Source organism: Phyllosticta capitalensis (assembly GCF_038381095.1).
Source record: "Phyllosticta capitalensis strain CBS 128856 chromosome Unknown BKA78scaffold_1, whole genome shotgun sequence".
NCBI classification, from domain to species: domain Eukaryota; kingdom Fungi; phylum Ascomycota; class Dothideomycetes; order Botryosphaeriales; family Phyllostictaceae; genus Phyllosticta; species Phyllosticta capitalensis.
In genome coordinates, this window is record NW_027117439.1 from 2,725,709 (window position 1) to 2,748,896 (window position 23,188).

Below are 23,188 nucleotides of genomic sequence, written 5' to 3' on the forward strand. Positions count from 1 at the left end.
TTTATAGAGAGGAAAAATTCTCTCTATGTTGGAAGCATCAAGCGCTTGTAGACTCCTCATCTCTACGTGTGCTGACCTGGCGACAGAGATTCTCAGATTAGCAATTTCTTTCGTCACCCACTGTGGTGCGGGTCTTAAAGATCCAAAACTCGAGTAGAAAAGTCAATCAACGTGTACTTGGGGCTTCAAACAATTTCAGGGCACTGATAGAAAACACTCGAGCCACCCAGATGATGCATATGGCAAGCTCTCACTTGCCTCTCTTCTAACGGTAATCTATCGTGGCGGAAGGGGCCAGGGAAGTGCTTTTGTATTTCTTGATTCTTGAATACCAACATATCACGGCTTGTGTAGGGACCATCAAGCATCATTCTCAATCAAAACGAATCCTGCAACCCGTATCTATGGTGATCCGAGGAAGCCGTCGTCAGCAAAGAGCTGCTTCTCGCGCAAGTGGACAGGGACTTCGCCCTTGGGGGTATCCGGGATGGTCTTTTCCAGGTTCTGTGGACACGTTAGCAAGACGCCGAAGTAGAATCGTGACGGCTGAAATTGAAAGTGGTCCATGGGCGACGAACAATCTTGTCAAAAACACACTTGTTCAGCACGCGCTCGGCGCGGCGACACTTCCAGAGCTGGTGGTTCTTCGACTCGAGACAGTTCCAGTGGTAGCGGAACTCGTTCAGGCAGTGCTTGTTGATATCTTCGAGCCTGCGGGCACGAGCGTCATCAGCGCCGTACTTGTACCGAGTCCCCCGAGCTCCCCGCATGGACGCGATTGTCGTGGAGGAGATGCGATCCCAAGCGCAACCATTCGCCCTGATATGATGAGAGCTTACACGCTGGTGGCGCATCTCGTCACCTTCCTGCCCTCCTTGAGGCATTCCAATTCACCACGTCCTTTGGCGTCATCCTTGCACATCATGTAGTCGTCGTTGTAGGGCTTGCATCTCGCACCAATGAAGAACGCAGCGCTCATGAGGGGAGCAGAGGTAGAGCCGACTTCCTGGACCTTGGGAATATGGTCGGGCATAGGAGTGACATCGATCAGCACACGGTCGTTGAACCTGCGATTCGGTATTAGCTCAAGCCATTGTATGCCAATTGAGAAAGACAAGCTTGAAGACAGCCTTCTCTCCAAGAACCGTACCTGGGTTCGCGGGCCGCCATGGTGAATGTTTGGGCGTGGTAATCCGATTCAGAGTGAGGTTATTGGATGATGCGGAGGGAGCTGCGGGCGAGCACGGTGTGGAGCTGGTAGGTCGGCTATTCGCCGGCGGCTTCGAGCTCTGTTCCCGCTTGGTTGGCGCAGAAGAAACAACAGAACATCGCACCCAAATAAACCACGCCCACACCTCTCCAACATGAGCTCTCGCGACTGAGGCTCAAAATCTCCCTGTACCCACCATCCCCACGTCTTGCGATTCTCGTCGGCTTTCGAACAGCTTCTCACCAACGACGCGTCATTCTGCCGACTCTGCGCCTGACTCCGCGCTTTGCTTGCTGGTCCACAGCATTGTTTTCGCCTTCTTCGCGAGCGACACAGCATCATGTCTTTTCTCTGGTCACAAGGGCAAGGGAGCACCTTTGGGGCTAGCCAGCAGCAGAGCGGTAGCACTGGGCTGTTCGGCGCCAGCCAAAACAACACGGTAAGTTTATGCGAAGAGCTGCGGAGCTACCTGGTGCTGATTTCATTCAAAGCAACCCCAAGGAAGTAGTTTCTTTGGAGGCTCCGTGAACCCTCAGCAAAATCAGGCTGCGCAAACCCAATCAGCACCTCTCGGACAGAGCGTCTTTGGAACTCCTCTGCCTCCGCCACAACCTCTCGGAGCAGCGAACGCCTCCAGCTCCGTATGGCAGCCTCCGCCTCCTGCTCGTAAGTTTTACTCCAATTCTTGCGCGCTGAAGCTCACCTGTCTAGACCAAAAAGGCATTCCCGAACAGATGAAGGAGGTAATCACCAGATGGGACCCCTCGCAAAGCTCGTCTGCGTTCCAGTACTACTTCTACAACCAAGTCGAGCCTCAAAGGGTCCCATACTACGTTGCGCCCCCCGACGAGGACCCCAAGGCCTGGGAAGAAGCCCTGTCCAAGAAGCCCAATGAGGGCGCAATCCCCATTCTCGGTCGCGGATTCACCTCGGTCGGCACGCGTCTAGAGATGCAGGCAAAGGCCGTTGTAGCGCTGCAGTCGCGCTTGCACGAGATGAACAACACCCTGGACGAGCTACTCCGGAAACACGATTTGGAGGTCTCGGTCCGCGTCACGGAGGCGAAGAGGAAGCATGTTGCGCTCACCAAGCGCTGCCTGCAGCTTGCTGCCAAAGCGCAAGTCTTGAGGAACCGTGGCTATGCGATGGATCCTAGGGAAGAAGAACTGAAGAAGACGCTCAAGGCACTCGAGAGAAAGGTCTTTGATCCCATGTTGAATGGAAAGCAGGAGGAAATCTGGGGCAAGCTGCACGGCATCCGAATGAGCGCAAGACGTCTACAGGAGGAAGTGGAGAGGACTGGGAGGAAGACAAAGGTAGAGGAGGAGCCACTGGACGAGGAGAGCGTGAAGGCGATCAAAAAGGTCAGTGTAAACGCGGATTCAAATAAATCTCTGCTAACTCTCAAAAGGTTCTCAACGACTTTGACCAACAACTGGAGCACCTCCGCAAGGAGCTCGATCAAGTCACAAAGGAGTGGACTGAGTGGCACGATGCCAACACCTCACCGGCAAACACGAGATGATTCAACTGCACGTTGGGGTTGAGAGCTTGGACAGATTTCGGCTTTGAGTATGTCTTGGGTTTCGCAAAATACCAGGCCGTGTATTCTACATGGGAGAAGAGGGACGGGAGCGGAGGCCATGGAGCTTGCACAGCGCCTTCGTCAAGGCGACAGTCACAGCGTAAATAGTCTTAAAAGACTTGACACCCATTGCCACTTGAGCTTCCCGGAGAAAATGCGATTGTGACCCATTGAGAGAATCCCGCTAAACGCCCGAATCTGGCTCCGTTGCCATTTTCCGCAATACCTCCCATCCAGCTTCGGTGTTGATACAGTGTTTGTGCTTAGCGGCTGAAGAGCTTCATGGCGTAGTCAATCGCCAAGGGCGCTTTAATAAATTAGCAAGGGTTCTCAGAGCTTTGTGTCGGACGTGTCTTACAGAGGTAGAGGAGCGTGCAGGTTGCGTAGGCAAAGTTGAGGGTTTGGTTTGCCTCGTTGACTTGTCTGGCCAACTCGGCCTTGCTGGGGGGTGGTGGTGCTACACGGTGGATTAGCAAAGGCTCTAGAAGATTGGGGAGGGAGACGAACGTCCTCCGAACATTGTGTTTGGTGGTGGTTTATGTGACGACACGGGCGATGGTGCTGAAGCTGGAAGATGCTGCGGCGAGGTCGCGCGCGGAAATCTTGCTAGCCTAGCACTGCAAAAGTGGTGACCGAATATGACGCGCAGTCCGCGTTGAGGTGCGGCTACTACATACTCCGTGCACGGACAGCAAGAGACGTGGAGCCCGGCCTACCTTTCTTCGGCGCGCGCTCTACCTCAACTAACAACGATCACCAACCACAACCTCATCCACAACCCTCCAGCCGACGCGCCGAGACCGTATACCTCACCCTGACTTGCGAAGCTCTGAATCCTGGAATCATAAATCTCGACAGAGCCTTGAGCGTGACAACATGGAGGACGTCGAGTTCAACTCCACCCCCGACCCGAGCACGCTCCCAGAAGCTGGCAACGACCCGCAAGAGCCTGTCCGTCCCGAAATCGACGAAGAAGCATCTACCCCGAATCCGCCCATCGCAGCCCCTCAGCAAGACATGGAGCTTACGGAGGCCGGTGATGGCACAGGCGACCTAGATGCAGAGGACAAGGGCGACGATTTGTCCGACGCGGAATCGGTTCTTTCAGAGGTCGATGAGGCGCAATTCGAAGATTTTGATCCCAACGCTATCGCCATCGAGGACCGTCCGGCCATCGCAGTGGACGAGAGCAACGTCAACCTGATTGGTGTGCACAAGAGGAAGCGTGATGGCGAGGCTGATGGAGGCAGGAAGAAGAGGAAGGAGAGCAGAAGAGAAAAGCCAAAGAAGAGCAGGAAGAGACGTGGTGAGGACGACAACGACCTTGGTGGCGCTCCGGTGGAGACCGGCCCTCGGGAAAGGAGGAGCAGGAAGAAGGCAACCCCAGAGCCAGAGGACTGGGAGAATTTGCCTCCGGAGGAACGTAGGAAGCGTGAATTGGACGCGAAGATGGATGCTGCGTTGAAGTCAAAAACAAAGCGCCGCGCTCAGAAGGGTATTGTGAGTAGCAGAGAGTCAAGTGGTGCTTGGTGTCTGGTGGCTAACGAAAGAAAAGGACCTGGAAGCACAAGCTGACGCGGAGATTGACGACATGCGCCGCCGCATGACTGACGCTGCAAAGGCGGACAACGAAGGTCGTGAGCGAGGACTGCCTGCTACCAACAAGCTCAAGCTTTTGCCCGAGGTCGTTGCTCTTCTCAACCGCAACAATCTGCAGAACAATCTGGTAGATCCTGATATCAACCTGCTTCAAGCGGTCCGGTTCTTCCTTGAGCCTCTCAACGATGGCAGTCTGCCAGCATACAACATTCAGCGTGAGCTGTTCGCCACCCTGGCAAAGCTTCCCATCACGAAGGACTCGCTGGTCGCCAGTGGCATTGGAAAAGTCATTCACTTCTACACCAAGAGCAAAAGGCCCGAGCCCGCTATCAAGACGCAAGCTGAGCGCTTGATGGCTGAGTGGACTCGTCCGATTCTCAAGCGTACTGATGACTACCGCAAGAAAGAAGTCACGGAGGCTACTTACGATCCTTCGTATGTCTCATGCAACCCCTGCTCAAAAGCCGTGCTAATACAAGACTTGCAGACGTCTTCCCGATCGTACTGCTGTCAAGGCATCAACGCAACAGCAAGCCGCCGCCGCTGCACGTGCCAAGGCTCTCGCAACACCCGGCTTGTTCGACCGCGCGCGTCAACAGACACAGATGCGCAGCTTCACGATTGCGCCCAAGAGCCAGCCTATCGTCAACACCCAATCAGTCAAGCCAGTTGGACAGTCGGAGGCGGCGCGGCGCTTGAAGCTTGGCCGCTCTGGTGGTGGTCGCCGTGGTTAAGAGTGCGCGTCTCCAAATCCCATGGCACGAGCTATGCTTCTCAGTTCGCTTTTGAGACAGACTTTTGAGCATGTGCCTGCGCCAGGAGGCTTTCAATTCCGTTGCAGGACGAGTTCGCATCGGGAGAGTGCTGCGGCAGTCGAGATTCCACTTCCTTCATTGTTCCGAGCAAGCCCGCGGGATTTGGGCACTTCATTAGGCAGACGTGGTCATGCTTATTCGCCTCTTTCCGTCTCCGCCTTACTCACCGGATTGATCATCTCTCACGCCCGCATCTCACAAACACACTTTCTTTTCTTTTCTCATGTTGAAGGCGGCTGGGCTGGCGATGGCTTGACGAGGCGTAGCTTAGTCACGCCGCCGCGACCACATGCGCGGGCCGTCGGAGCGGGCGGGTGGACGGATGCTGCCGGTTTGGTAGCAGTTTTCTGGGGAACCCTTTGAGGCTTGGTGAGGCTTTGGGCGGCGTTTATGTTTTTCTTTCCTTTTCTCCCCCATCCCCGGTTCTCTCCTATATGGCGCGCGTGCGGTTGATAATGAGAAGAGAGAAAAAAAGCAAAAATGATGAGAGTCAGCCCCCTTTAGATGAAACCTGGTTGCATTGAAGAGAAGAGAGAGAGAGGTGTTTTCATTCCCATTGATCTTTTCTTTTTGCCAGTCATTCTCTTGGGGTTGTTGGGCTTTTTCTTCCCCCGCTTCTTCTTCTTCTGGTGACGAACGGGGCCGCAACGCCTGCTTGCCCTGTCTAGTCCGTGAATGGGATTGGCGTGCTGTTGTTTCGTTCTTCGCCGTAGTCATCGCCTCCGTCATCGCGATGAGATGAGACTGGGGCGCCGTCCGCGATGGACGGGATTCTCAGCGAGGACACTTTGCTGGCGACGACGGAGCGGGGAGAAATGGATGGGGGGCACGCGACTGGATTGACTGCTTACACACCTTTCTTTCCCCCGACGAAATGGATCGTCTCAAGGGCGGCAGGTGAATTTCTGGAGGGCTGCTCAGAAAAAATTTTGCTATTCGGCGAAGTGCATCGTCGGAGGTGTTTCCTGCGCCTCGTTCTGCTTGCTAGACGAGAGAAGCTGTATGTATGTCATCTGTCCATCATTCACCCATCACGTATTCGTCGGCCGCGAGTGTCTCAGCTCGTCCCGTCCGTCTTCAGACCTACCTCCCCTCCATCATCACCACCTTCAACATCGACGTCCGGGATGCTGTCTGTTCTTCGATGCCCGTCGTCGTCGCTCGCCCGGTCGGTCGGTCGGTCGCTCCTTTGGCTTGACTTTGTGCGAGCGCTGCCGCACAAGATCCACCCTATTCGATGCGCCCCAGACATTTGGATACAGTGATGGTCGTTGTCTCGGTACTTTGGTGTCTAGAGCACCGGTCTACCTGCTGGCTGGCCTACTTATCTAGTCCTCGAGCTATAGACTCGTACCCGCGCTGGCTGGCTGGGTCGGGCGCGGCGTGGCGTGGCGGACGTCGGTGGCGTCGTCGTCGTTCTCTGCTCGCGCGCTCTCGTATCGCACATGTATGTACATTATCTAGTATGGTACATATCTACAAAAAGCCATGCCAAGAAGCCTCGAAACCCCCTGCCCCCAAAAGCAAAATATTGTTCAGAAATGCGTCGCCCCGGTCCGGTCCAGTCCAGCCCGGGTCCAGTTCGGAAAAGGCAAAAGAGAGAAAGGGTGTTCGGCGAGAGCCAGAAAAGAGAAAAAGCAAGTGAGGGCGGAGAGGAAGAAAAAGCAACGACGAACTGCATACATACATACGAGCCGAACTGGAACGGACTGGGAACGGAACGGACCCCAGCCAAGCCCAGCCCAGCCCAGCCCAGCCAGGCGTTCATGTACGGTGCATGCGGGTACCCGTCTGTCTGTCTGGCTTGCTGATAGCATGGCGTGGCAGCCTTGCGGGAGGTGAGGTTGACTACTGAGGAGATGGTGATGATGGATGGTGGGTTTGGGTTTTGGTTTGGCTGTGGTGGTTTGGTCGAAGATTGAATGAGTGGAGAAGCGGGGAGGGAGGAGAGGGTGGAGGTTTGGCCGAGATCTCTCGTCCCATGGCCAACAGTGGCTCCTCCTGCGGTACGTTTGAGAGTTGGCTCGACTCATGGCCGATGACCTGGTTGATGGACGGGAATGGGAATTTCTCGCAGCGCTTCGTCGTGCCTTTTGGTCTACGTACGGTACGGGCTTGGGTGGTTGGGCAAGTGTGGGAGCGAGTAGTTTTGGGTTGGGCAATCTGGCGATTTGAGAGTTGGGTAGCTGGTGTGTGCCAAAGCAGGACGGTGGATCGAGATGTAGCTGCGCAAGAGATTGGTTGACTGTCTTGATGTATATCTTGTATTGAGAGGCGGCGAAGAAGGTCCACAGCCAAAACAGCTACACGTGCTTGCCTCCTTGCCTCTACTCAAGCGTGAAATTAAACTGACCGGGGATTGCTCGTCTTTCTTTCACAGCGTCACCTTCTCAACGTAGCGCCATCGCATTTCAAGGAGAGGTGTTGGTAGTATTTGGTCCGTGTGTGTAGTGGCGAGGACAAGTGAGAAGAAAGCGAATCTTGAACGCCCACAGATGAAAGGCCGAATGATGGATGGGGTCGGTATTAGCATTTCTCTCTTGCTCTTCTCCCCGCATAACTACACGCCCATGTTCCCTCTCGCTCTCAGCGCTCTCTCTAAACTTGCCTGACCTGCCCGACCCCCCTCTTCCCTGTTTCTCCTCCTTCCTCCATCTCATCCCACTCTTGCCTTTCAGTTTGCCCACCGACTTTCTTACCTGCTTCAAAGAGCGGAGCAAAAATACGGGAACACATACAGATTGCATGCATGAAGCAGATCGACAGACACCACAGACGAGCAAACAAAAAAAAATCAGGCCTTCATCCCCGCAAGCAATTTCGCCGCGCTCGCCATCGATGCGGCCGCGTTGGTACCACCGGTCTGTCAGTCCTGTCAGTCCTGTCTGTGTAAACCAGAAAGTTTGTCCGTCCGTCACGCCGCACGTCCATCGTCGTCGATCGTCCGTCTGCAAGTAGGACCCAGGTTGCGCGTGCGTATGTGTGCTCGGAAACGGACAGGATGGACGGGTGGGCGGACAGACAGGATGGACAGATTTGACAGACCGGCTGGCTGATGCTGCTTCTCTGCAGACACCTACCTCGCTGCACCCACCAACAACCCTCTGCCGGCCACACATGCCGCCTCCGACGATCCCCTGTAGACCGTGTACGGGCCATGTAGAAATGTACCCCATGGCCTCCAGACCGGTCTGGAGGACAAGCGGAGCGATCAGTCTCAGACGGCGGTCCCGCGGGGGGGGTCCTGACAGCCCGCTTGCATCGACTGCGCTGCTCCAACTGCAAGTCGCGATGCACTCGAGACGCACCCCGGCTTTGTGGTTTTCTCACCGCACCACCCGTGCGGCCAGGATTCATATTGACAGGACGGACGCGGGAAATGGCAAGGCAAGACATGGGACGAGAGATGAGATGATACACGGCGTATGTATGTACGTACGTACGTGATGCGTGCGGCGGTGCGACGCTAGGCGCACGACGGACGACGGATGCCGATGGGGAGGGAGGACATACAGGGAGAATGTGCGGTGGGTGTAGAGCAATAAAGGGAAATGGTAGAGGGGGTTTTGATTGCGCGGCCGGTCAGGAGAGAAAGAAAAGAGACGTGAGGAATAGAAACAGAAGCGGTACTTGCCGGTGTATGATCTGCGTTTGCGGGAGTAGATAGAGGGGATGGGTGTCTCGGAAAAGCGGGAAGGATTCAAGGACTGAGCTACCAGAGCTAGGAACGAGATGGACTGGGATCTTGCAAAATGGTGGTAGTGGTGGTGTGTTGAGAAGAGGTTCGTGATGGTGTGCGTTTGGTTGAAATGCGGTTACCTGGAAAGGCGGTGGCGGCGCAGCGGCATCATTCATCAGTCGATGCTGGTGATCAAGTTGATAGACATGGAGGCGGAGGAGCGGGAGATGATTTCCTGCGTGGTGTTGATGAGGGATATTGTCATCTGTGAGGTCATGATGGTGGCGGAGCGGTGGGCGGCGCGGCAGGCAAAGTGTTGAGTTGAGTTGAGCAGTGGTCCCGGGCGTCTGGGTGAGCCGATTTGGGCAACCTGGAGAAGCAGCAGAGAGGCAGGTGATGCTAAAGGTCCAGAGTTGAGAAGATGTATCTTGGTAGACTACTGTGTTGAGACTGTTGCACACCAACAGGGTCTGGCTGCGGAAACCGGGGAGGACGGCAAATTTCGAAACGCCTTGGATGGATTGCAGATATCATGGAGGTTCAGCAAAGCATCTGTACGGACGGGTTTGATGCGGGGAGGAATTCTCCGCTGCAAAATGCGGATGCCGTGCAAAGCGCGGTGCCGCGGGTGTGCCGTTGGGGATAGGACAAGGACAACGGTGGCCATGTGATGAAGAAAAAAAAGAGGCAGAGAGCCAGGAAAAGAGGTGTTGCGAATGCGAGCAGCAAGACGTCGTGGAACCCACCTCAGTCTGGATCGGTTCGGTTGTTGGTGATGGTCGACGTCGTCTGTGGGCTCGACTGATGACTCACCCGTTGGGCGGCAGGGTTCAGGCGCCGCCGCAGCGGCCAGCGGCTGCAACCTAATTGAAAATTCTGAAAACCGGGTCCCTGAAGGCGAAAACTGACATGAAAACCAAGTAAACGAACAAAAGGCGTCATGATGCTTGGCAGTGTCCTGACTTGGTGGTCCCACACCATTCTGACAGACCTCTGAGAGTCTTGGTCGGCGTGTGCGACGGCGCAACCTGCAGCAATCTTAATTGACATGCATGGGCGGGACCGATCTGTGTGGCCTCGTACTGCAGACTTGTTGGTCCTAAGAGGGGCGCGTGCAAGAGCAGACGGTCGATTGCTTCTTTTGACGTCGTCGACAGAGGCGACCATGGATGGGGGCCTTAGCTGACGTCTCGTTGGGCCCAAGAGTCGGCGCGAACCGCACCGCACCCCCACACGTGGAATTCGCGACGTTCCCGGCAGAGGCGCCTTTCGTTCCGCGCGGGCTATCCATGGCCGTGACGTTGATAGAAAAAGTTTAGAGTTGACAAGACGAAGACGATGCAGAGACGACAGAAACGACGAGGACAGGGGGCTTTTGCAACAGACTACTGGCGTGGGCTCGCTCTGGCTAAAAGTAGGTACTAGCCAAAGACGGAAGCTCGAGCAGCAATCAAGACGACCAAAGGGCGTCGTCGAGGCCTGGCAATGGCAGCACCCGCAGAAGGCGCACGATAAAAGATGCAGGGTCCCACGGATCCTGACGACCCCTCCATTGAGCTGAGGCCTGGACGGTCCAAATGCGGAGGGCGAGACGGTCATGGAGGAGCATGGCGTGCAGCCGCCCGTCGCGCAGCAAACTTGGTGATGGCGCTGTGATGGAGGGCCATGGGGGGCATCGAGCATGGGGAGCGACCGGGAGCGGTGTGGGGGAGCGATGTGGGTTAAACGGGCAGATGGCCGCAGAGAGAGCCCCATGATCACAGCGAACAGAGGCATAGCAATTGGAATGTCTCGGGCCCATGGCGAGAAGAAGCGATAAGGCGTCAGGTGAGGTTTCGGAGCCCTTTCACATGCACCAGTCCACGAGGAGAGTAGCTGGAGGAGTGATGTAATTCGAGGGTAAGTATGTCCCTACAACCGGTCAGTCACACTGTCTTCTGCTCTCGTCAATGGCTGCCTCAAAGACGATATGAGGAAGTGCTTTGTCCTGCTACACGTGCAAATCAAAGGGTCGGCGTCTCGAGACAGCCCGCGCCACCCGACCGAGCCAAGGCGCCATTGTTGGCTGCCATGGTGTTTAGGCTGTCGCCGGACGCGTTGGTCGTTTTTGGATGGAGGAAGAGGTTGATGTTGGGGGCGTCGATATTTCGAAGAGATGCTGGCATTGAAGCATTGGAGTGCATGGCTACCAATTGTCACACGGTATGCGCAGAGGCGATGATTGCCTGCCTCAATGGGTGTTGGAATGAATGTTTGGTGCCCGGCAAGCGGTGGCAGTGAGGTGGGTACCAGCGGATATGCCTTGTGGGCTTGGAGTCATTTTGCGCCCGGCAGTTGGTAGAGAATTTGTTGGAACCAAGAGAAGATGGAAACGAACAACAATTGCGCTTCAATTGTTTTGTAGACATGGTGAATTCTGTCTTGTTGTTTAGATGTGCCATCATGGCCCGGCTGGTAGCGCTGCCCAAGGATTCGCCGTCGCTAATTAGCGCCTCTCCTACTGTCGGCTCTCTGTCATCTCTCTAACACCATCCATCCACGTCCCGCCACAACCTTTTCCAGCCCAGAGTCAGCGCCGGCCATCCTCCACCAAGAATCCATCCGTCACTGCCCTCTGCTTCAGTTACCGTACCCACCGCTCCGCCACACCCTCGCCGCCCTTCCGATGCCTCCATTCGTCAGCAGAGGCTCACCTCAGGCGCGCGCGGCCAACATAACGTGCCTGATGATGGTCCCAGACTAACCAGCCCTGCTGCTCGTCCTATCAGTTGACACCAGCGATCTGCCGCCTTGTCGCACTTCTCGTAACCCTTGCCGGCGGCGCGTGGCGGCCCTCGTCCTTTGTCCTGGGCTATTGTGCGAGCGACGCTTCCGCATGATGTCTAATCAGCAGTCATCTGCTCCTCCCAGTCATCGACCAAGCTCCCTGCCAATCCAGATTCAGTCTACACCACCGCACTCAGCCTTCTGCGCCCCAAGCGTGTCCTTCCTTCATAAGGATGCCTTTGTCCGCCACCAAACGAAACAACTTGGAACTACTCAACTTTCCACCTGCTCCCCCAACACCAACGGTTCTGCCTAATTCCACTTCTGACCGGCCAAGCCTACCGCCCCCCTATTGGCTGCTCTGCCGTCATAGTCACAGCCTCCCCAGACTATAACAAGCCCGCCAGTCGCTCCAATCCTGCCTGCTCGCCACCTCATCACCGACCAACGCAACACTCTCCAGCTGGTCCAGCGCACGCCTTCCAGCACCTTCCCCCTGCAGCCACTGCTGCCCTAAAACACCGCCCACGGTCCCCAGCCTGCGATCCCTCTTACTTTGTCGCAAACAATGGCCTCTTTCGACACAAACACCCAAAAGCCCGCAAAACCATTCTCCGTCTCCTCGCTCCTCTCGCCTCCCGAAATGAAGCGTACCGACAGCTTCTCAAAGTCGCCAATGGCCTCCAATGCCTCTGCTGCTCCCGCCAAATCCTCGCCCTTTAGCGATTCAATCAGGCACACGACCGTCCACGCCGTCGCCAGCAATGTGAGGGCTTCTACCCAAGGCCTGCCTCCCTCTCCACCTGTTTCGCCCTATCAGCAAACACACAAGGAGGACCCTCAGGGCTCCGTCGTCGAGGACACGAGCAGGGACCCGCCTCTGTTCCCTCCGTCCACGAGCGGTGACCGGATCGACACCACCGCGCCCCTGTTTCCAAGCAGCTCGTCGACTCCTGAGCATGACAACATCATCTCTCAGCACATTGCCGCCACCGCTCCACGGACCACCACCGCTCTGCCATCCAGGTCCGACTATGAATTGGCCATTTCCTTCAGGTCCTGCGTTTGGGAGTTGTACTCCAAGAACCCCAGGGAGTACCTCAAGAGGGAGCGCGAGACCTGGCACGTCTACGGTCGCGGAGCCGGCAACAAGCAAAAGAGCAAGCAATTGAAGCAATTGGCGCCCGCACCTGCTGGCGTTCGCAAGTCCAAGCCCGCAACCGCTCGAGTTCCACGCGCGCCTCGCACCACTAAGCGAACTCCCAAGGCGGTCGCTCTTGACTCGTTCGAAGTCAAGCCCGCCGCCACACCCAAAGCTCCGAGAGTCATAACCCCAAAGGATGACGTTGATTTCCGCTCAATTCCGGACTACTCGCCACCTCTGTCTACCTTGCCCGAGGAAGGCAGAAAGATTATGAAGACGGACTGGAAAGGTCCACCACTCGACCTCTCCACCGACCCGGACCGCGACCTGTTGCACCCCTCGGAGCTGACAATGGCTGGTGTCCTGCGGCTCAGCTGCGCAACATACATTGCCAACAAGCGTCGCATCTTCGCTGCCCGCGTCAAGGCCCTCCAAAAGGGCGAGGACTTCAACAAGACCAAGGCCCAGCAGGCCTGCAAGATTGATGTTAACAAGGCGAGCAAGCTGTGGTCGGCATATGATCGCATCGGTTGGTTCAAGCCTCACCATTTCCAAAAGTACCTCGGCAGCGTCATCGACCTCGACCAGTAATGGTGTGGACTTGTTTGACGCATGCAGCGATTCGCTGGCCGATCGCTAAGCGTTTGAGACTTGAACTATTCCTGGCTAACCCTTTCGACTGTTGATTCTTACAAGCTTGATGGACCGCGCGACGGTGTTATTTACCATCAGACTCCTTCGGTGCATTTTCACATCTTATCAATTCGGCATATTCTGGACGGTCAGGCGTTTCGGGTTTTTCCAGGTTCCACCAACCTTTCTGACTGGCGGCAAGCTGCACTCACGGTGGAACGCATCGCACACTTCCCCGCTTTTTACGGCTGGGACACACGCACACACATCACGACAGAGGCGTTTTTTTTTTGGATACGTATCGGGAGGGGCGTTTTGGGTGCAGCTTGCTTGTTTTGGGGCAACCATCATCGGCTTACTGTTTCGGCCTGGGCCGGTGTCAGTCTGCCCGCTTCTACCCCTTTGTGCTTTGTTCGGTTTCCGTTTTTGACCAAGCTTCAGCTCCGCCTGTTGCGTCATCGTCATCGGGATTCAGGATCAGCTATATCCTAACCCGCCCTCGACATGGACATCTCACTTCCTTCTCTGATACCCCCATCCAGAACTTTTTCTCTTTAACTATGGACATTCACCGGCATGTAACGAAGGGCTTTTTCCTTGTTTCTAGGTCTATCCCATACATTCATATCATTCCGGCTTTTTTCGCTTTTGCTCGGAACGGACAGACTCTTCTGACAGGGGCTAGTTTGAGAATGCCGACTTTGGCCTTGGATGCTGCGACGAAAGGCCCCTCCGTTGCGCTAGATAGACTATATTCTACCGCTTTTTATCCCCTGAAAGTTTGATCTTGTAGCTGCGTGTTTGCTGCTTACTGCGATGTGATGTTACGGGCCCTGGATGCTAATAGACTTGGCTTGGCCGATTTGCTTCCCGAGTTCCTGCCCTTGCCCTTGTCGTCGCAATTGGGATTACTATTCCCGTTGAGCTGCTGAACCGCCTGCCTATTTCCGATGCCATTGAGGACACCCGACGCCTTTTCGATTGACGTCTGTCCTGAACTGCTTCGAGCTGTTCGCGACGTGCTCAATGCCTCTACATGCTCTCTCCATCCATCTGCCATTGCGCTCACTTCTAGACCAAAACCTATGGACATGTCCGATACAGCACCATCAACCGTCCGTGACCTGACCACCGACCGCACCTCATGACAGCAGTCAGTCGCACGGCGCTTCCCGCTGCGAAGCTAGCGGACATGTCCGTCGTCGTCAATCATCGACCATTGCCACCTAGGTATCCAGCCTATCCATCTTACCAGTCTGTCTGCGTACTAGGCAATCAACGCACCTACACACACCTCTCCAAGATACTCCCATCCATACTCCCGAACAGGAAACCCAATCACCAGACACTCTCTTTCTCGCTCCACCTGCCCGGCCCCGGCAGGCTTGCAGTGTCTGTCGACTAATCAGACGCAGTAAACGCAGTCCGGAAGTCCCACCGGCCGTCAGCGGCGAGGCGACAAAGGAAATGCTGGAGGCTAGTTTGGCGTGACGGATAACGGGGGGTTGCCAAGGCGGATGGTTTGAGACTGACTTTGATCCTCCTTGAGCAAACGGTAGGTGGAGAGGTGGGTGGGCAGGTGCCGTATTTCCGAAGGTGTGGTTTGGCGGCGGTGTCGCTGCCCGGCAGGTGGTGGACGAGTGATGAATGAAGGTCCGGGTCGTTCTTCCGCCGTTCCATTTTCTTTTCTTCCTCTCCCCTCTCGTCTGTCCTGCTGCTCTCTTCAATCGTCGATTCTCTGAATACAACTTCACGTACGTCCTTTTGTCTACACATGCGCTTGTGAACAATTCCCATCTTGAACTTCATCGCCGATAATCTGATTCGGAGCGCATCTGGGGTTTGTTGATTACGACGTCCCCAGCTTTTCTTGAGATCGTCGATAGAGTGAGAAACCCGCATCGACGATAACCTCTGATCGGCTTCCGAGTACCGCGTACAAGAGGAAGCGTGTCTGTCCGCTGTCTTGTTCCTCCTGTTGTCTACACCACTTACCTTGAGGTGACGCGACAGAGAAAGAGAAAGGAGAGAGGAAGAGAAAGGAAAGCCTATCAACTGCAGCGAGGAGACGAGCGATGCCACAAACACAGTAACAAGACGAGCTCTTCTCTTCAGGCTTATTCCTACCTTCACCACGACAGACTGAAGAGAAATGGAGAAAAAGTCGGCAACCGAGCCGACCTCCCCGCCAGCGGAGAAGCAGCGACGCATGACGGCCACCTTGTCGTCCTTTCCATCCCGACCCCAATCCCTCCTCACCCCCTTCACCTCCTTCGACGACACGCTGCGCTCGCTCTCGTCGTCGCCGTCGGCCGTGGCGCTGGAAACGGCACGGGCGTCCCTCGAGCAAGCCGTGCCGGCTCCAATCACTCCTGCTGCGGCGCCGTCATTCGGTGCCTCTTCTTACCTTGGTGGCCCAACTTCTGCAGCTCCGCCTGATCTGCGCGACTACTATGCCCGCCGCAGGGAATCGACCGTATGTCCGTTCGACACGACAGCGGCTGTAAGGCCCTCGTTTCAACGTCGGCCGTCGACTCTGCAGCATCAGCACCTCTTGACAGCGCCGGGGTTGTTGGAGGCGCAGTCGCGGCGCTTGGGCGAGGGCGAAGACGATATCGCGGAGAATGAGGAAGAAGAGGCACAGCAGCGCGCCCCTGTTGTTGCTTCGCCGCAGCGGGCGACAACGATTGCAAAGACGAACGACGGAAGCGCCCGCTTGCCCTCCCTGGTCCTCGAACATCCAACCGACTTTGACTACAACGACGTGATCAACAGCTACGCGGACCGCCGCCCGTCGTACGCCACACTCAACTTCTCGTCCTTCTCGTCGTCGTCCTCGGCATCGATTCGATCTGGGGGTTCAGGTTCTACCGCCGGAAGCGCCTCGTCCTCCGACTCGTCGTCCACCGTCACGGCTGCAACGGGCTTTTCGACCGGATTGACGCCGGGAGTTGGGAGGAGGGCGAGTGCCCCCGCGACACCGACCGTCACGACATCGTCGTGGAACAGCTTCTGTCCGCTGGCGCGCCTGCCTTCGTATGACGAGGATGACCAGAACAAGCCTCTGCCGTCTGAAAAGAAGACGGGAGGAGAGGCGGCGACGCCGGTACGGCCAGGAGGGAAAAGACGTGCCAATGCCCCTACGCGTCTCCCTCTTACCCCTTTTCCGCACCACCACCAATCCCCTTACTCTACGGCACCCCTCTCGCCATATGCCCACATCCAACGCCGTGCCTCTGCCATGGCAGCTCCATGCTCGCCTGCATCTGGCTCGCGTGGTGGCGGACGCGATTACATGAATCCCCACACGCCGCCGCGCACGCCGCCGGCGGCTGCAGCCATTATGATAGCAGCGCTAGAGCGGCGGCGCAGCGAGAGCGGATCGGTGACGTCGCGCAACAACAGCAACAGAAGTCTCAACGGATCTGGATCTGGATCGGCGTCGCCATCATCTCTCCGAGGAGAACCTTTCCTGATAGAGGCCCCCCGCAGACTCGAAATGCAATGCTCGAACTGCGGGCGCTGCAAACCCGAGAAAAGCCGGTACTGTTGCAGTTGGCCGCCTGTACATTTGGTCTTGTTTAAAGGGGGGAACGAAAGGGGGTGGCCTGACGAGGAAGAGGACACAAAGAGGGACAGAGACTCTAGGAGAAAAGGAAACTCGGCATCTTCTGGTGCAGGGCTCTCAAAATAGCAAATGTATGCTTGCGAAGGATGACGAGCTACAGGATACACACGTGGGGACAGGCTGTGGTTGACTGCTTCTTACTGCAAAATGCTGGCTGGCTGAGATACACACACATGTCTTGTGCTTTACAGAAACTAGGAAAGAATTTGACGTAGATTGAATGTGCTAGGCAAAGCAACGAAAAAGGGAAACAGACGGCATGCATGGATGAGAATTGGAGCTGCACCATGATGTATGAAAACACAGCGGTGAAACGAGAATGGTTAGACGTTCAAACTCTCGTGCCAATCGACAGACGGCGGTGATGGATCGAAGGCGAGCTGTCCTTTTCTCCACAATTGACTCGACAGGACTTGCCAATTGACAGTCACACTGCCAAGGACGTACCATTGGCTTCCTCTTCCGATGATTGAGGAGGCAGAAGCAGTCGTGACGACCCCAGCCCTGTCGACGGGAAAGCCGTCTCAGATCGGGGCGCAGAGGCAGGAGCCTGTTGGGCGTTCCTGGGAGCTGAAAGTCAATTGGAGCTGCGACTGTGCTTGCTCTTGGCCCGCTGAATCCTGTTTACTCGCTCGTAGCGCTGGATGCTGACACGTCAGAGTCAGAGGGCCCAGGCAGCTAAGAATAACTGGAGGGCTGGAACTTGGAACTCTGGATTGTTAGTCACAGTCGCGGAAGGGCAGTGAAGCGGAGGAGGAGCGCTCCCTGACAGCCTGATTACAAAAAGAGGCCGTTACGTGGTCCAAAGTTTCCGGTCGTCGCTGGCCGGTACTCGTCCGGATGGCGGTGATGATGAATTTGATGGAGTTGAGTTGCGGACTTGCGGATTGTCGGAGCCGGCGGTAGGAGATGGGAGGTCGCGGGCGGAAGCTGGCACCGCCACGCCAGGAAGCAGCCACTCAGGGCTGACGACACCCCAAGACAGTTAGAGCGCAGCGGGCGGCCTTCCATCATTCCAACGCGCCTCCGTACTCCACCACGACCGACATCTTCTCTCCACCGCGCGCCTCGGATCTGCGGACCCTCTTCTCCCCCATCCATTGCCGCCGGATGCTTCCTCACTCGCCGGCGCCGCCAGCCTCTCCATAATGTCGCAAACCAACGTCGACCACACGGACTCGATTAGCAGCCAGGAACCGCGCGAGGATGACGGCAAAAAGACAAAGAGCAGGAGACCTGCGAGTACGCATCCGCCACACCACGTCCGGAAATAGTGCACATGTGCTGATGATGGTTGTTTGCCGCGATTAAGATACTGCTTTTCGCCAGCAGCGTCTCAAGGCCTGGCAGTACGTCGTCGAACCCGCAGGCTGCCGCTGCTTCCGTGTAGCGCTTGCTGACAGCCTCTCGCAGACCCATTCTCACCCCCAAGACTGTCCTGCCGCTCTTCTTCGTCGTCGGCATCATCTTTGCTCCCATCGGCGGATTGCTGATCTGGGCAAGCGCGCAGGTGCGTCGGCCTGTCGCGGGGACATATTCCGCCGAACATGTATTGATTCTGTGCAGGTCGAGGAAATATCGATTGACTATTCCAACTGCGCCGAGAAAGCCCAGAATTCGACCAACTTGCGCTACCCGCCCGAAGCCAGCGACTTCGTCGACGTGCCCTCCGACAGGGTGTCCAGCTACTTCAAGTCCCGCCAGGTTACCGGAGGCAGGCCGAAATGGGCCCACAGCACCGTCATGGTCAACTACTCGAGCTCCGTCCAGGTTAATACATCGGTTTGCTCGCTCCAATTCGACATCGAAAACGACATTGGCCCGCCAGTCCTGCTCTACTACCGCCTTACCGATTTCTACCAAAACCACCGTCGTTACGTCAAGTCGGAAGATGCGTCGCAGCTCAAGGGAACCTTCCGCAGCAATGCCTCGATTTCCAACAGCGACTGTGATCCGCTTAAGACGGACGAGACCGGAAAGGCCTACTATCCGTGCGGCTTGATTGCCAACTCCATGTTCAATGACACCTTCAAGACTCCGCTCGAACTAATTACCGTTGGAACGGGAGACGAAAGGTTCTACAACATGACCGACAAAGGCATCGCTTGGGACAGTGACAAGGATTTGTACAAGAAGGCCCCCTACACGAATGAGCAGGTTGCGCCGCCCCCGAACTGGAGGAGGCGCTACCCAGATGGATACACTGACGACAACCCCATTCCAAACTTGAATGAAGATGAGGCCTTCCAGGTGTGGATGAGGACTGCCGGTTTGCCTGCCTTCAGTAAGCTTGCGCTTCGCAATGACACCGGCACCATGAGAGTGGGACGCTACCAGTTGGATATTTATGACAGTAAGTGAGGGAGGCATTGTCGGATATGGCGGGCCTGCTGACGCGCGTAGACTTCGACGTTACAGAGTATGGTGGCACCAAGTCCATGCTTATCTCGACAAGGACCGTTATGGGGGGCAAGAACCCGTTCCTCGGTATTGCCTATGTCGTGGTGGGTGGGCTCTGTATACTCCTGGGCACCCTCTTCACGGCTACCCACCTGATCAAGCCAAGGCAAGTACCGGCTGCGGCGGACAAAGCCAACGTGATCGTTCGACTGACCTGTTCTAGAAAACTCGGCGACCACACCTATCTGACCTGGAATAACGACAACCCCAGCACGGCCCACACCACCGGCCGAGTCTTGAGACCGGGCGAGGCTTGAGAAGATTGCAAAAACGACATTTACTTGAAATTCTTTGACTTATTGCACGCCTGGCGTTATGGTCCTGGGACATTGTATAAGGATGGCACTGGTGCTTTTGATGGCTCCCTTCTAGATGTTTTTTGAGTTTCACAATGATGATGCATAAATTCCTTCTGGACCTTCCTTGCCGCACGTATCGAAAAATTCTAGGCACTCGCTCACTAGTCCCAGGTCTCACCTAACGAGCCAGACGTAGGGTCTGCACATAGGGCTGCTTTGTCGTACAGTGATACCCTGGAAACAAGCCGTTTTCGTCCAAAGCGGATAAGCTCCAGAATCGCCACGAGGACGTTCTAGAGAGGCATCCATCGTACCCGTCTAGATGTCCACCATATCGTACGGAAATCCAGACCGTCACCATGGAGAGGATATATAGCGAGCGTCGGGACTGCAAGTCTCCATCATCAGCACATTCAGCAGTGCAGCTTTCCTCCGATCCCTAACTCCCTCAGAGCATCTCTGTCTTTTACAAAATCCAAAAATCCAAGCATTCTCCTCTGAGAGTCATCATGCACAAGTTCATTCTCCTCCTCGCCTCCCTTGGCGGCCTTGCTCTGGCAGGCAACTCCACGGCGCAACATGCGCAACTGTCGCATTTCGACTGCGGTTCGCAGCAAGGGCACGCCAAAGAAGATCTCATGAAGGCCATCAAGGAGCACCATGGCGCGCAGACGGCAAAGGGCGGGTCCGCGGCTGCTCGGGCTGCTCGTGCTGCACTGTTGGCACGCGACGGAAACATCGCCATCGACACTTACTTGCACGTCGTGACCACCAACGCCAACGCCGGGCAGTACTCCAACTGGCAAAAGATGACGACGGACCAAATTGCGACAATGAACAAGGCCTACAACCCGCACGGCATCAGCTTCAACCTCAAGGGCTCGGAACTGACCAAGAACGACGCATGGGCATCGGCCAAGTCAGACAGCTCAGACATTAAGGCCATGAAGAAGGCACTCCGCAAGGGCAGCTACGCCGCCCTCAACATCTACTTCCACTCTGACCTGGGCGGCGGCATCCTAGGCACCTGCACCATGCCGTCAGGAATCGGCGGGACAAACGACTACAGCACCGACGGATGCAGCGTCAACGCGGGCACGATGCCGGGCGGCTCGCAGCTGGGCTTCAACCAGGGCATGACGGCGGTCCACGAGACGGGCCACTGGATGGGCCTGCTGCACACGTTCGAGGGCAACTCGTGCAGCGGCGACGGCGACCTCATCGACGACACGCGCGCAGAGGCCGAGAGCACCTCGGGCTGCCCGACCAGCCCGGCAAAGAACTCGTGCCCTGGCCTCTCCGGCACCGACCCCATCCACAACTACATGGACTACTCGATCGACTCGTGCTATGAGGACTTTACGCCCATGCAGCAGCAGCGCATGCACAACCTCTGGGGCCAGTTCAGGCAGGGCAAGTAAGCCAGCCTGCTTGCAAGTGCGAAAGGGGTCAGGGGCTATGGGATGAAAGGGTAAATTGCACCACTGTTGATGGAAGTGAGCCGTTTTGGCTTGCGAAGCTTTTCTCGCTGCTTGTGCTTTACTGGCTTCCTGTTTTCCTTGCCTCCTTTCTCGCCGTTCCTCCTCGTTTCTGGCGTTGGTCGGCTGGGGAAGTTCTTCTGGGTTTTTGTTTGATCATTGCTATCTGTCTCTGCTGCGAACTACCACTCGCTCACCCCTCCCGCTCGCAGCATCAATTTTTGTCGTTCTGGCTTGGAGTTCTTTTTTCGGATCGGGGGAAACAATAGCCGCAAGGCATGCATTTGCATGGATGGGCGCCACGGTCGTTTGGGTGTTGTTCTGGTTTGATTTGGCTTCGATTGCTTGAATCAACCGCGATTCATTCTGCATCTCTATCATCTGCATTGCTAGACGCGCGTCCTTTGGCTTTTGCCTTGCTTGTTTCTAGTTCAGAGCGACCAGATACGTATCTCTATGCCTGATTTGGGTCCTCAAAATACTCGTCCGCTTGTGTGAGATGATGTCTCGCCCTTCGTGATTGAGCTTCGCAATTGTTGTTACTCCTTGCTTGGCCTTGACGTCTTCGCTCGCCGCTGATCTTCTGCTGGCGACTGGAAGCGAGCCCGATTGCTTGGGAGTGCCGTCTTTCCCGATCCTGCACGTAGTGGCAGGCGCATGCGATGTCAATCCTGCACTGGATGATTGGGACCACGCTCGCGCTGTGGGAGTGGCGAAATGCTAGTTTGTTCAAGCACTTCAAACATGTTCCCATCTTCCGTCTCACTTCACCCCCAAGAGTGCAAGCTCTGCCGCTGCGTATCTGAGGAGTCATCCACTCCTTCTCGAGAACATAGTTTCTCTCCTCAGAGTCTGACAGCTCCTATCACTATCCCTAAAGTTTTAAAGGCTTCAACTTCGCTATGCCCTCGTCATTATCAGGAAATGACAGAAAACACTTCCACGCGCAGCCCCATCCAAAAGCCGACACGTCCCCTCCTTCCTTCTCCATAGCAGTCCGCACAAGGCAGCAGCGGCGGCCAGACGCGGACATTCGAGCTCGTGCCCAAAAAAGGCACCCAGAGAGCCGGGCTGCCGATTCCTGCAACGCACCCCACCTCGACCCCCTTACTTCCAGCGCGTCATGAGTTGTCCATGTGCTCTTTGCTGGCTGGTACCTGGTAACTACCTGCCTGTCTACTGCTTGGCCTTGCCCTGCTACCCACCGCTGCCACCCCCGCTCGCTGCCGTCATCGTGGCTATGGCCGCAACTTACCACCACGGATGTGACGGATTTTGCCACTCAGGGGTCACGCAGTCGGACAGCTGGTGAGCACCAACTCCTGTAGGCCTCTGGCAAACAATGGGGGAGCCGCAGTGCCGGAAAGTCCTCTCGGGTGTTGAACTAAACACCGAAGGAGCGGAGGACATGGCCAAACGAACAGACAAACAGAAAACATGCAGAGAACGGACATAAGGACGCTTGCGGCGCCCTTGCATTCGACGCAGATATACACGCATATCCTTCTGCACGCACGCAGCCAGCAGCAGCTTCTGCTTCCTTGTCTGTCAGTCTTGGAAAGGCAGTCCCCAATGCAGCAAGCAGACGCACATAGGCGCGGTGGAGCCGGCCGGCCTGGCCTGGCTGGGCAAGGCGACGCACAAGCTTTGTGGCTTTGTTGCCAGAGGGTTCGGAGGCAGGTGGTGTGATCTGAGCTGCGCTGTGTTGCGCGGCTGATGCCGTTGGGGGCGTATGTGCTGTCGTTTGTGTATGTAGCGGAAGCCAAGTTCTCAGATATCTTGGCTTCACACCCACCAGCTCTTTTGATAGCTCTGGCACGGCGTGAGAGGCTATTGCTTTCACCAAGAAATGAAAAGACAGGCTTGCACACAAGGAAAACAGAGACATGGCC

General features: G+C 56.1%; 11 protein-coding genes across 11 annotated transcripts; 6 read left to right on the forward strand and 5 right to left on the reverse strand.

Moving 5' to 3' along the window:
- Positions 1-402: 402 nt before the first annotated feature.
- BKA78DRAFT_348945 (uncharacterized protein) lies at positions 403-1,170 on the reverse strand (the record flags this gene model as incomplete). The annotated part of the gene is made up of 4 exons (XM_066890718.1): positions 403-504; positions 579-711; positions 840-1,067; positions 1,151-1,170. The coding sequence occupies 4 exons, from the start codon at positions 1,168-1,170 to the stop codon at positions 403-405; spliced, it is 483 nt and encodes a 160-aa protein (XP_066749641.1).
- A 380-nt stretch (positions 1,171-1,550) lies between these two features.
- BKA78DRAFT_291577 (nucleoporin complex subunit 54-domain-containing protein) lies at positions 1,551-2,735 on the forward strand (the record flags this gene model as incomplete). Its single annotated transcript, XM_066885927.1, has 4 exons — positions 1,551-1,649; positions 1,702-1,876; positions 1,922-2,574; positions 2,622-2,735. The coding sequence occupies 4 exons, from the start codon at positions 1,551-1,553 to the stop codon at positions 2,733-2,735; spliced, it is 1,041 nt and encodes a 346-aa protein (XP_066749642.1).
- A 323-nt stretch (positions 2,736-3,058) lies between these two features.
- On the reverse strand, positions 3,059-3,315 carry BKA78DRAFT_348947 (uncharacterized protein; the record flags this gene model as incomplete). Its single annotated transcript, XM_066890719.1, has 3 exons — positions 3,059-3,102; positions 3,154-3,252; positions 3,303-3,315. 3 exons carry the CDS (start codon positions 3,313-3,315, stop codon positions 3,059-3,061), a joined length of 156 nt encoding a protein of 51 aa, XP_066749643.1.
- Positions 3,316-3,671: 356 nt separating this feature from the next.
- BKA78DRAFT_348948 (uncharacterized protein) lies at positions 3,672-5,128 on the forward strand (the record flags this gene model as incomplete). Its single annotated transcript, XM_066890720.1, has 3 exons — positions 3,672-4,295; positions 4,351-4,829; positions 4,882-5,128. The coding sequence occupies 3 exons, from the start codon at positions 3,672-3,674 to the stop codon at positions 5,126-5,128; spliced, it is 1,350 nt and encodes a 449-aa protein (XP_066749644.1).
- A 1,527-nt stretch (positions 5,129-6,655) lies between these two features.
- BKA78DRAFT_16631 (uncharacterized protein) lies at positions 6,656-7,435 on the reverse strand. Its single transcript, XM_066883175.1, has one exon. It carries the CDS (start codon positions 7,240-7,242, stop codon positions 6,745-6,747), a length of 498 nt encoding a protein of 165 aa, XP_066749645.1. The 5' UTR covers positions 7,243-7,435; the 3' UTR covers positions 6,656-6,744.
- A 16-nt stretch (positions 7,436-7,451) lies between these two features.
- Positions 7,452-8,566, reverse strand: BKA78DRAFT_303156 (uncharacterized protein; the record flags this gene model as incomplete). Its single annotated transcript, XM_066887516.1, has 2 exons — positions 7,452-8,453; positions 8,518-8,566. The coding sequence occupies 2 exons, from the start codon at positions 8,564-8,566 to the stop codon at positions 7,621-7,623; spliced, it is 882 nt and encodes a 293-aa protein (XP_066749646.1). The 3' UTR covers positions 7,452-7,620.
- A 3,656-nt stretch (positions 8,567-12,222) lies between these two features.
- BKA78DRAFT_244728 (SWIRM domain-containing protein FUN19) lies at positions 12,223-13,389 on the forward strand (the record flags this gene model as incomplete). Its single annotated transcript, XM_066884058.1, has 1 exon — positions 12,223-13,389. One exon carries the CDS (start codon positions 12,223-12,225, stop codon positions 13,387-13,389), a length of 1,167 nt encoding a protein of 388 aa, XP_066749647.1.
- A 2,194-nt stretch (positions 13,390-15,583) lies between these two features.
- BKA78DRAFT_291580 (uncharacterized protein) lies at positions 15,584-17,125 on the forward strand (the record flags this gene model as incomplete). Its single annotated transcript, XM_066885928.1, has 1 exon — positions 15,584-17,125. One exon carries the CDS (start codon positions 15,584-15,586, stop codon positions 17,123-17,125), a length of 1,542 nt encoding a protein of 513 aa, XP_066749648.1.
- Positions 17,126-17,465: 340 nt separating this feature from the next.
- BKA78DRAFT_16843 (uncharacterized protein) lies at positions 17,466-18,277 on the reverse strand. Its single transcript, XM_066883200.1, has 2 exons — positions 17,841-18,277; positions 17,466-17,755 (listed from the first exon to the last, which is right to left on the reverse strand). The coding sequence occupies exons 1-2, from the start codon at positions 18,158-18,160 to the stop codon at positions 17,584-17,586; spliced, it is 492 nt and encodes a 163-aa protein (XP_066749649.1). The 5' UTR covers positions 18,161-18,277; the 3' UTR covers positions 17,466-17,583.
- Positions 17,739-20,052, forward strand: BKA78DRAFT_16746 (CDC50 family protein-like protein). The gene is made up of 7 exons (XM_066883191.1): positions 17,739-17,961; positions 18,041-18,301; positions 18,372-18,408; positions 18,473-18,569; positions 18,626-19,412; positions 19,463-19,625; positions 19,683-20,052. Exons 2-7 carry the CDS (start codon positions 18,208-18,210, stop codon positions 19,774-19,776), a joined length of 1,272 nt encoding a protein of 423 aa, XP_066749650.1. The 5' UTR covers positions 17,739-17,961; positions 18,041-18,207; the 3' UTR covers positions 19,777-20,052.
- A 275-nt stretch (positions 20,053-20,327) lies between these two features.
- BKA78DRAFT_291582 (uncharacterized protein) lies at positions 20,328-21,239 on the forward strand (the record flags this gene model as incomplete). The annotated part of the gene is made up of 1 exon (XM_066885929.1): positions 20,328-21,239. The coding sequence occupies one exon, from the start codon at positions 20,328-20,330 to the stop codon at positions 21,237-21,239; it is 912 nt and encodes a 303-aa protein (XP_066749651.1).
- Positions 21,240-23,188: the final 1,949 nt, after the last annotated feature.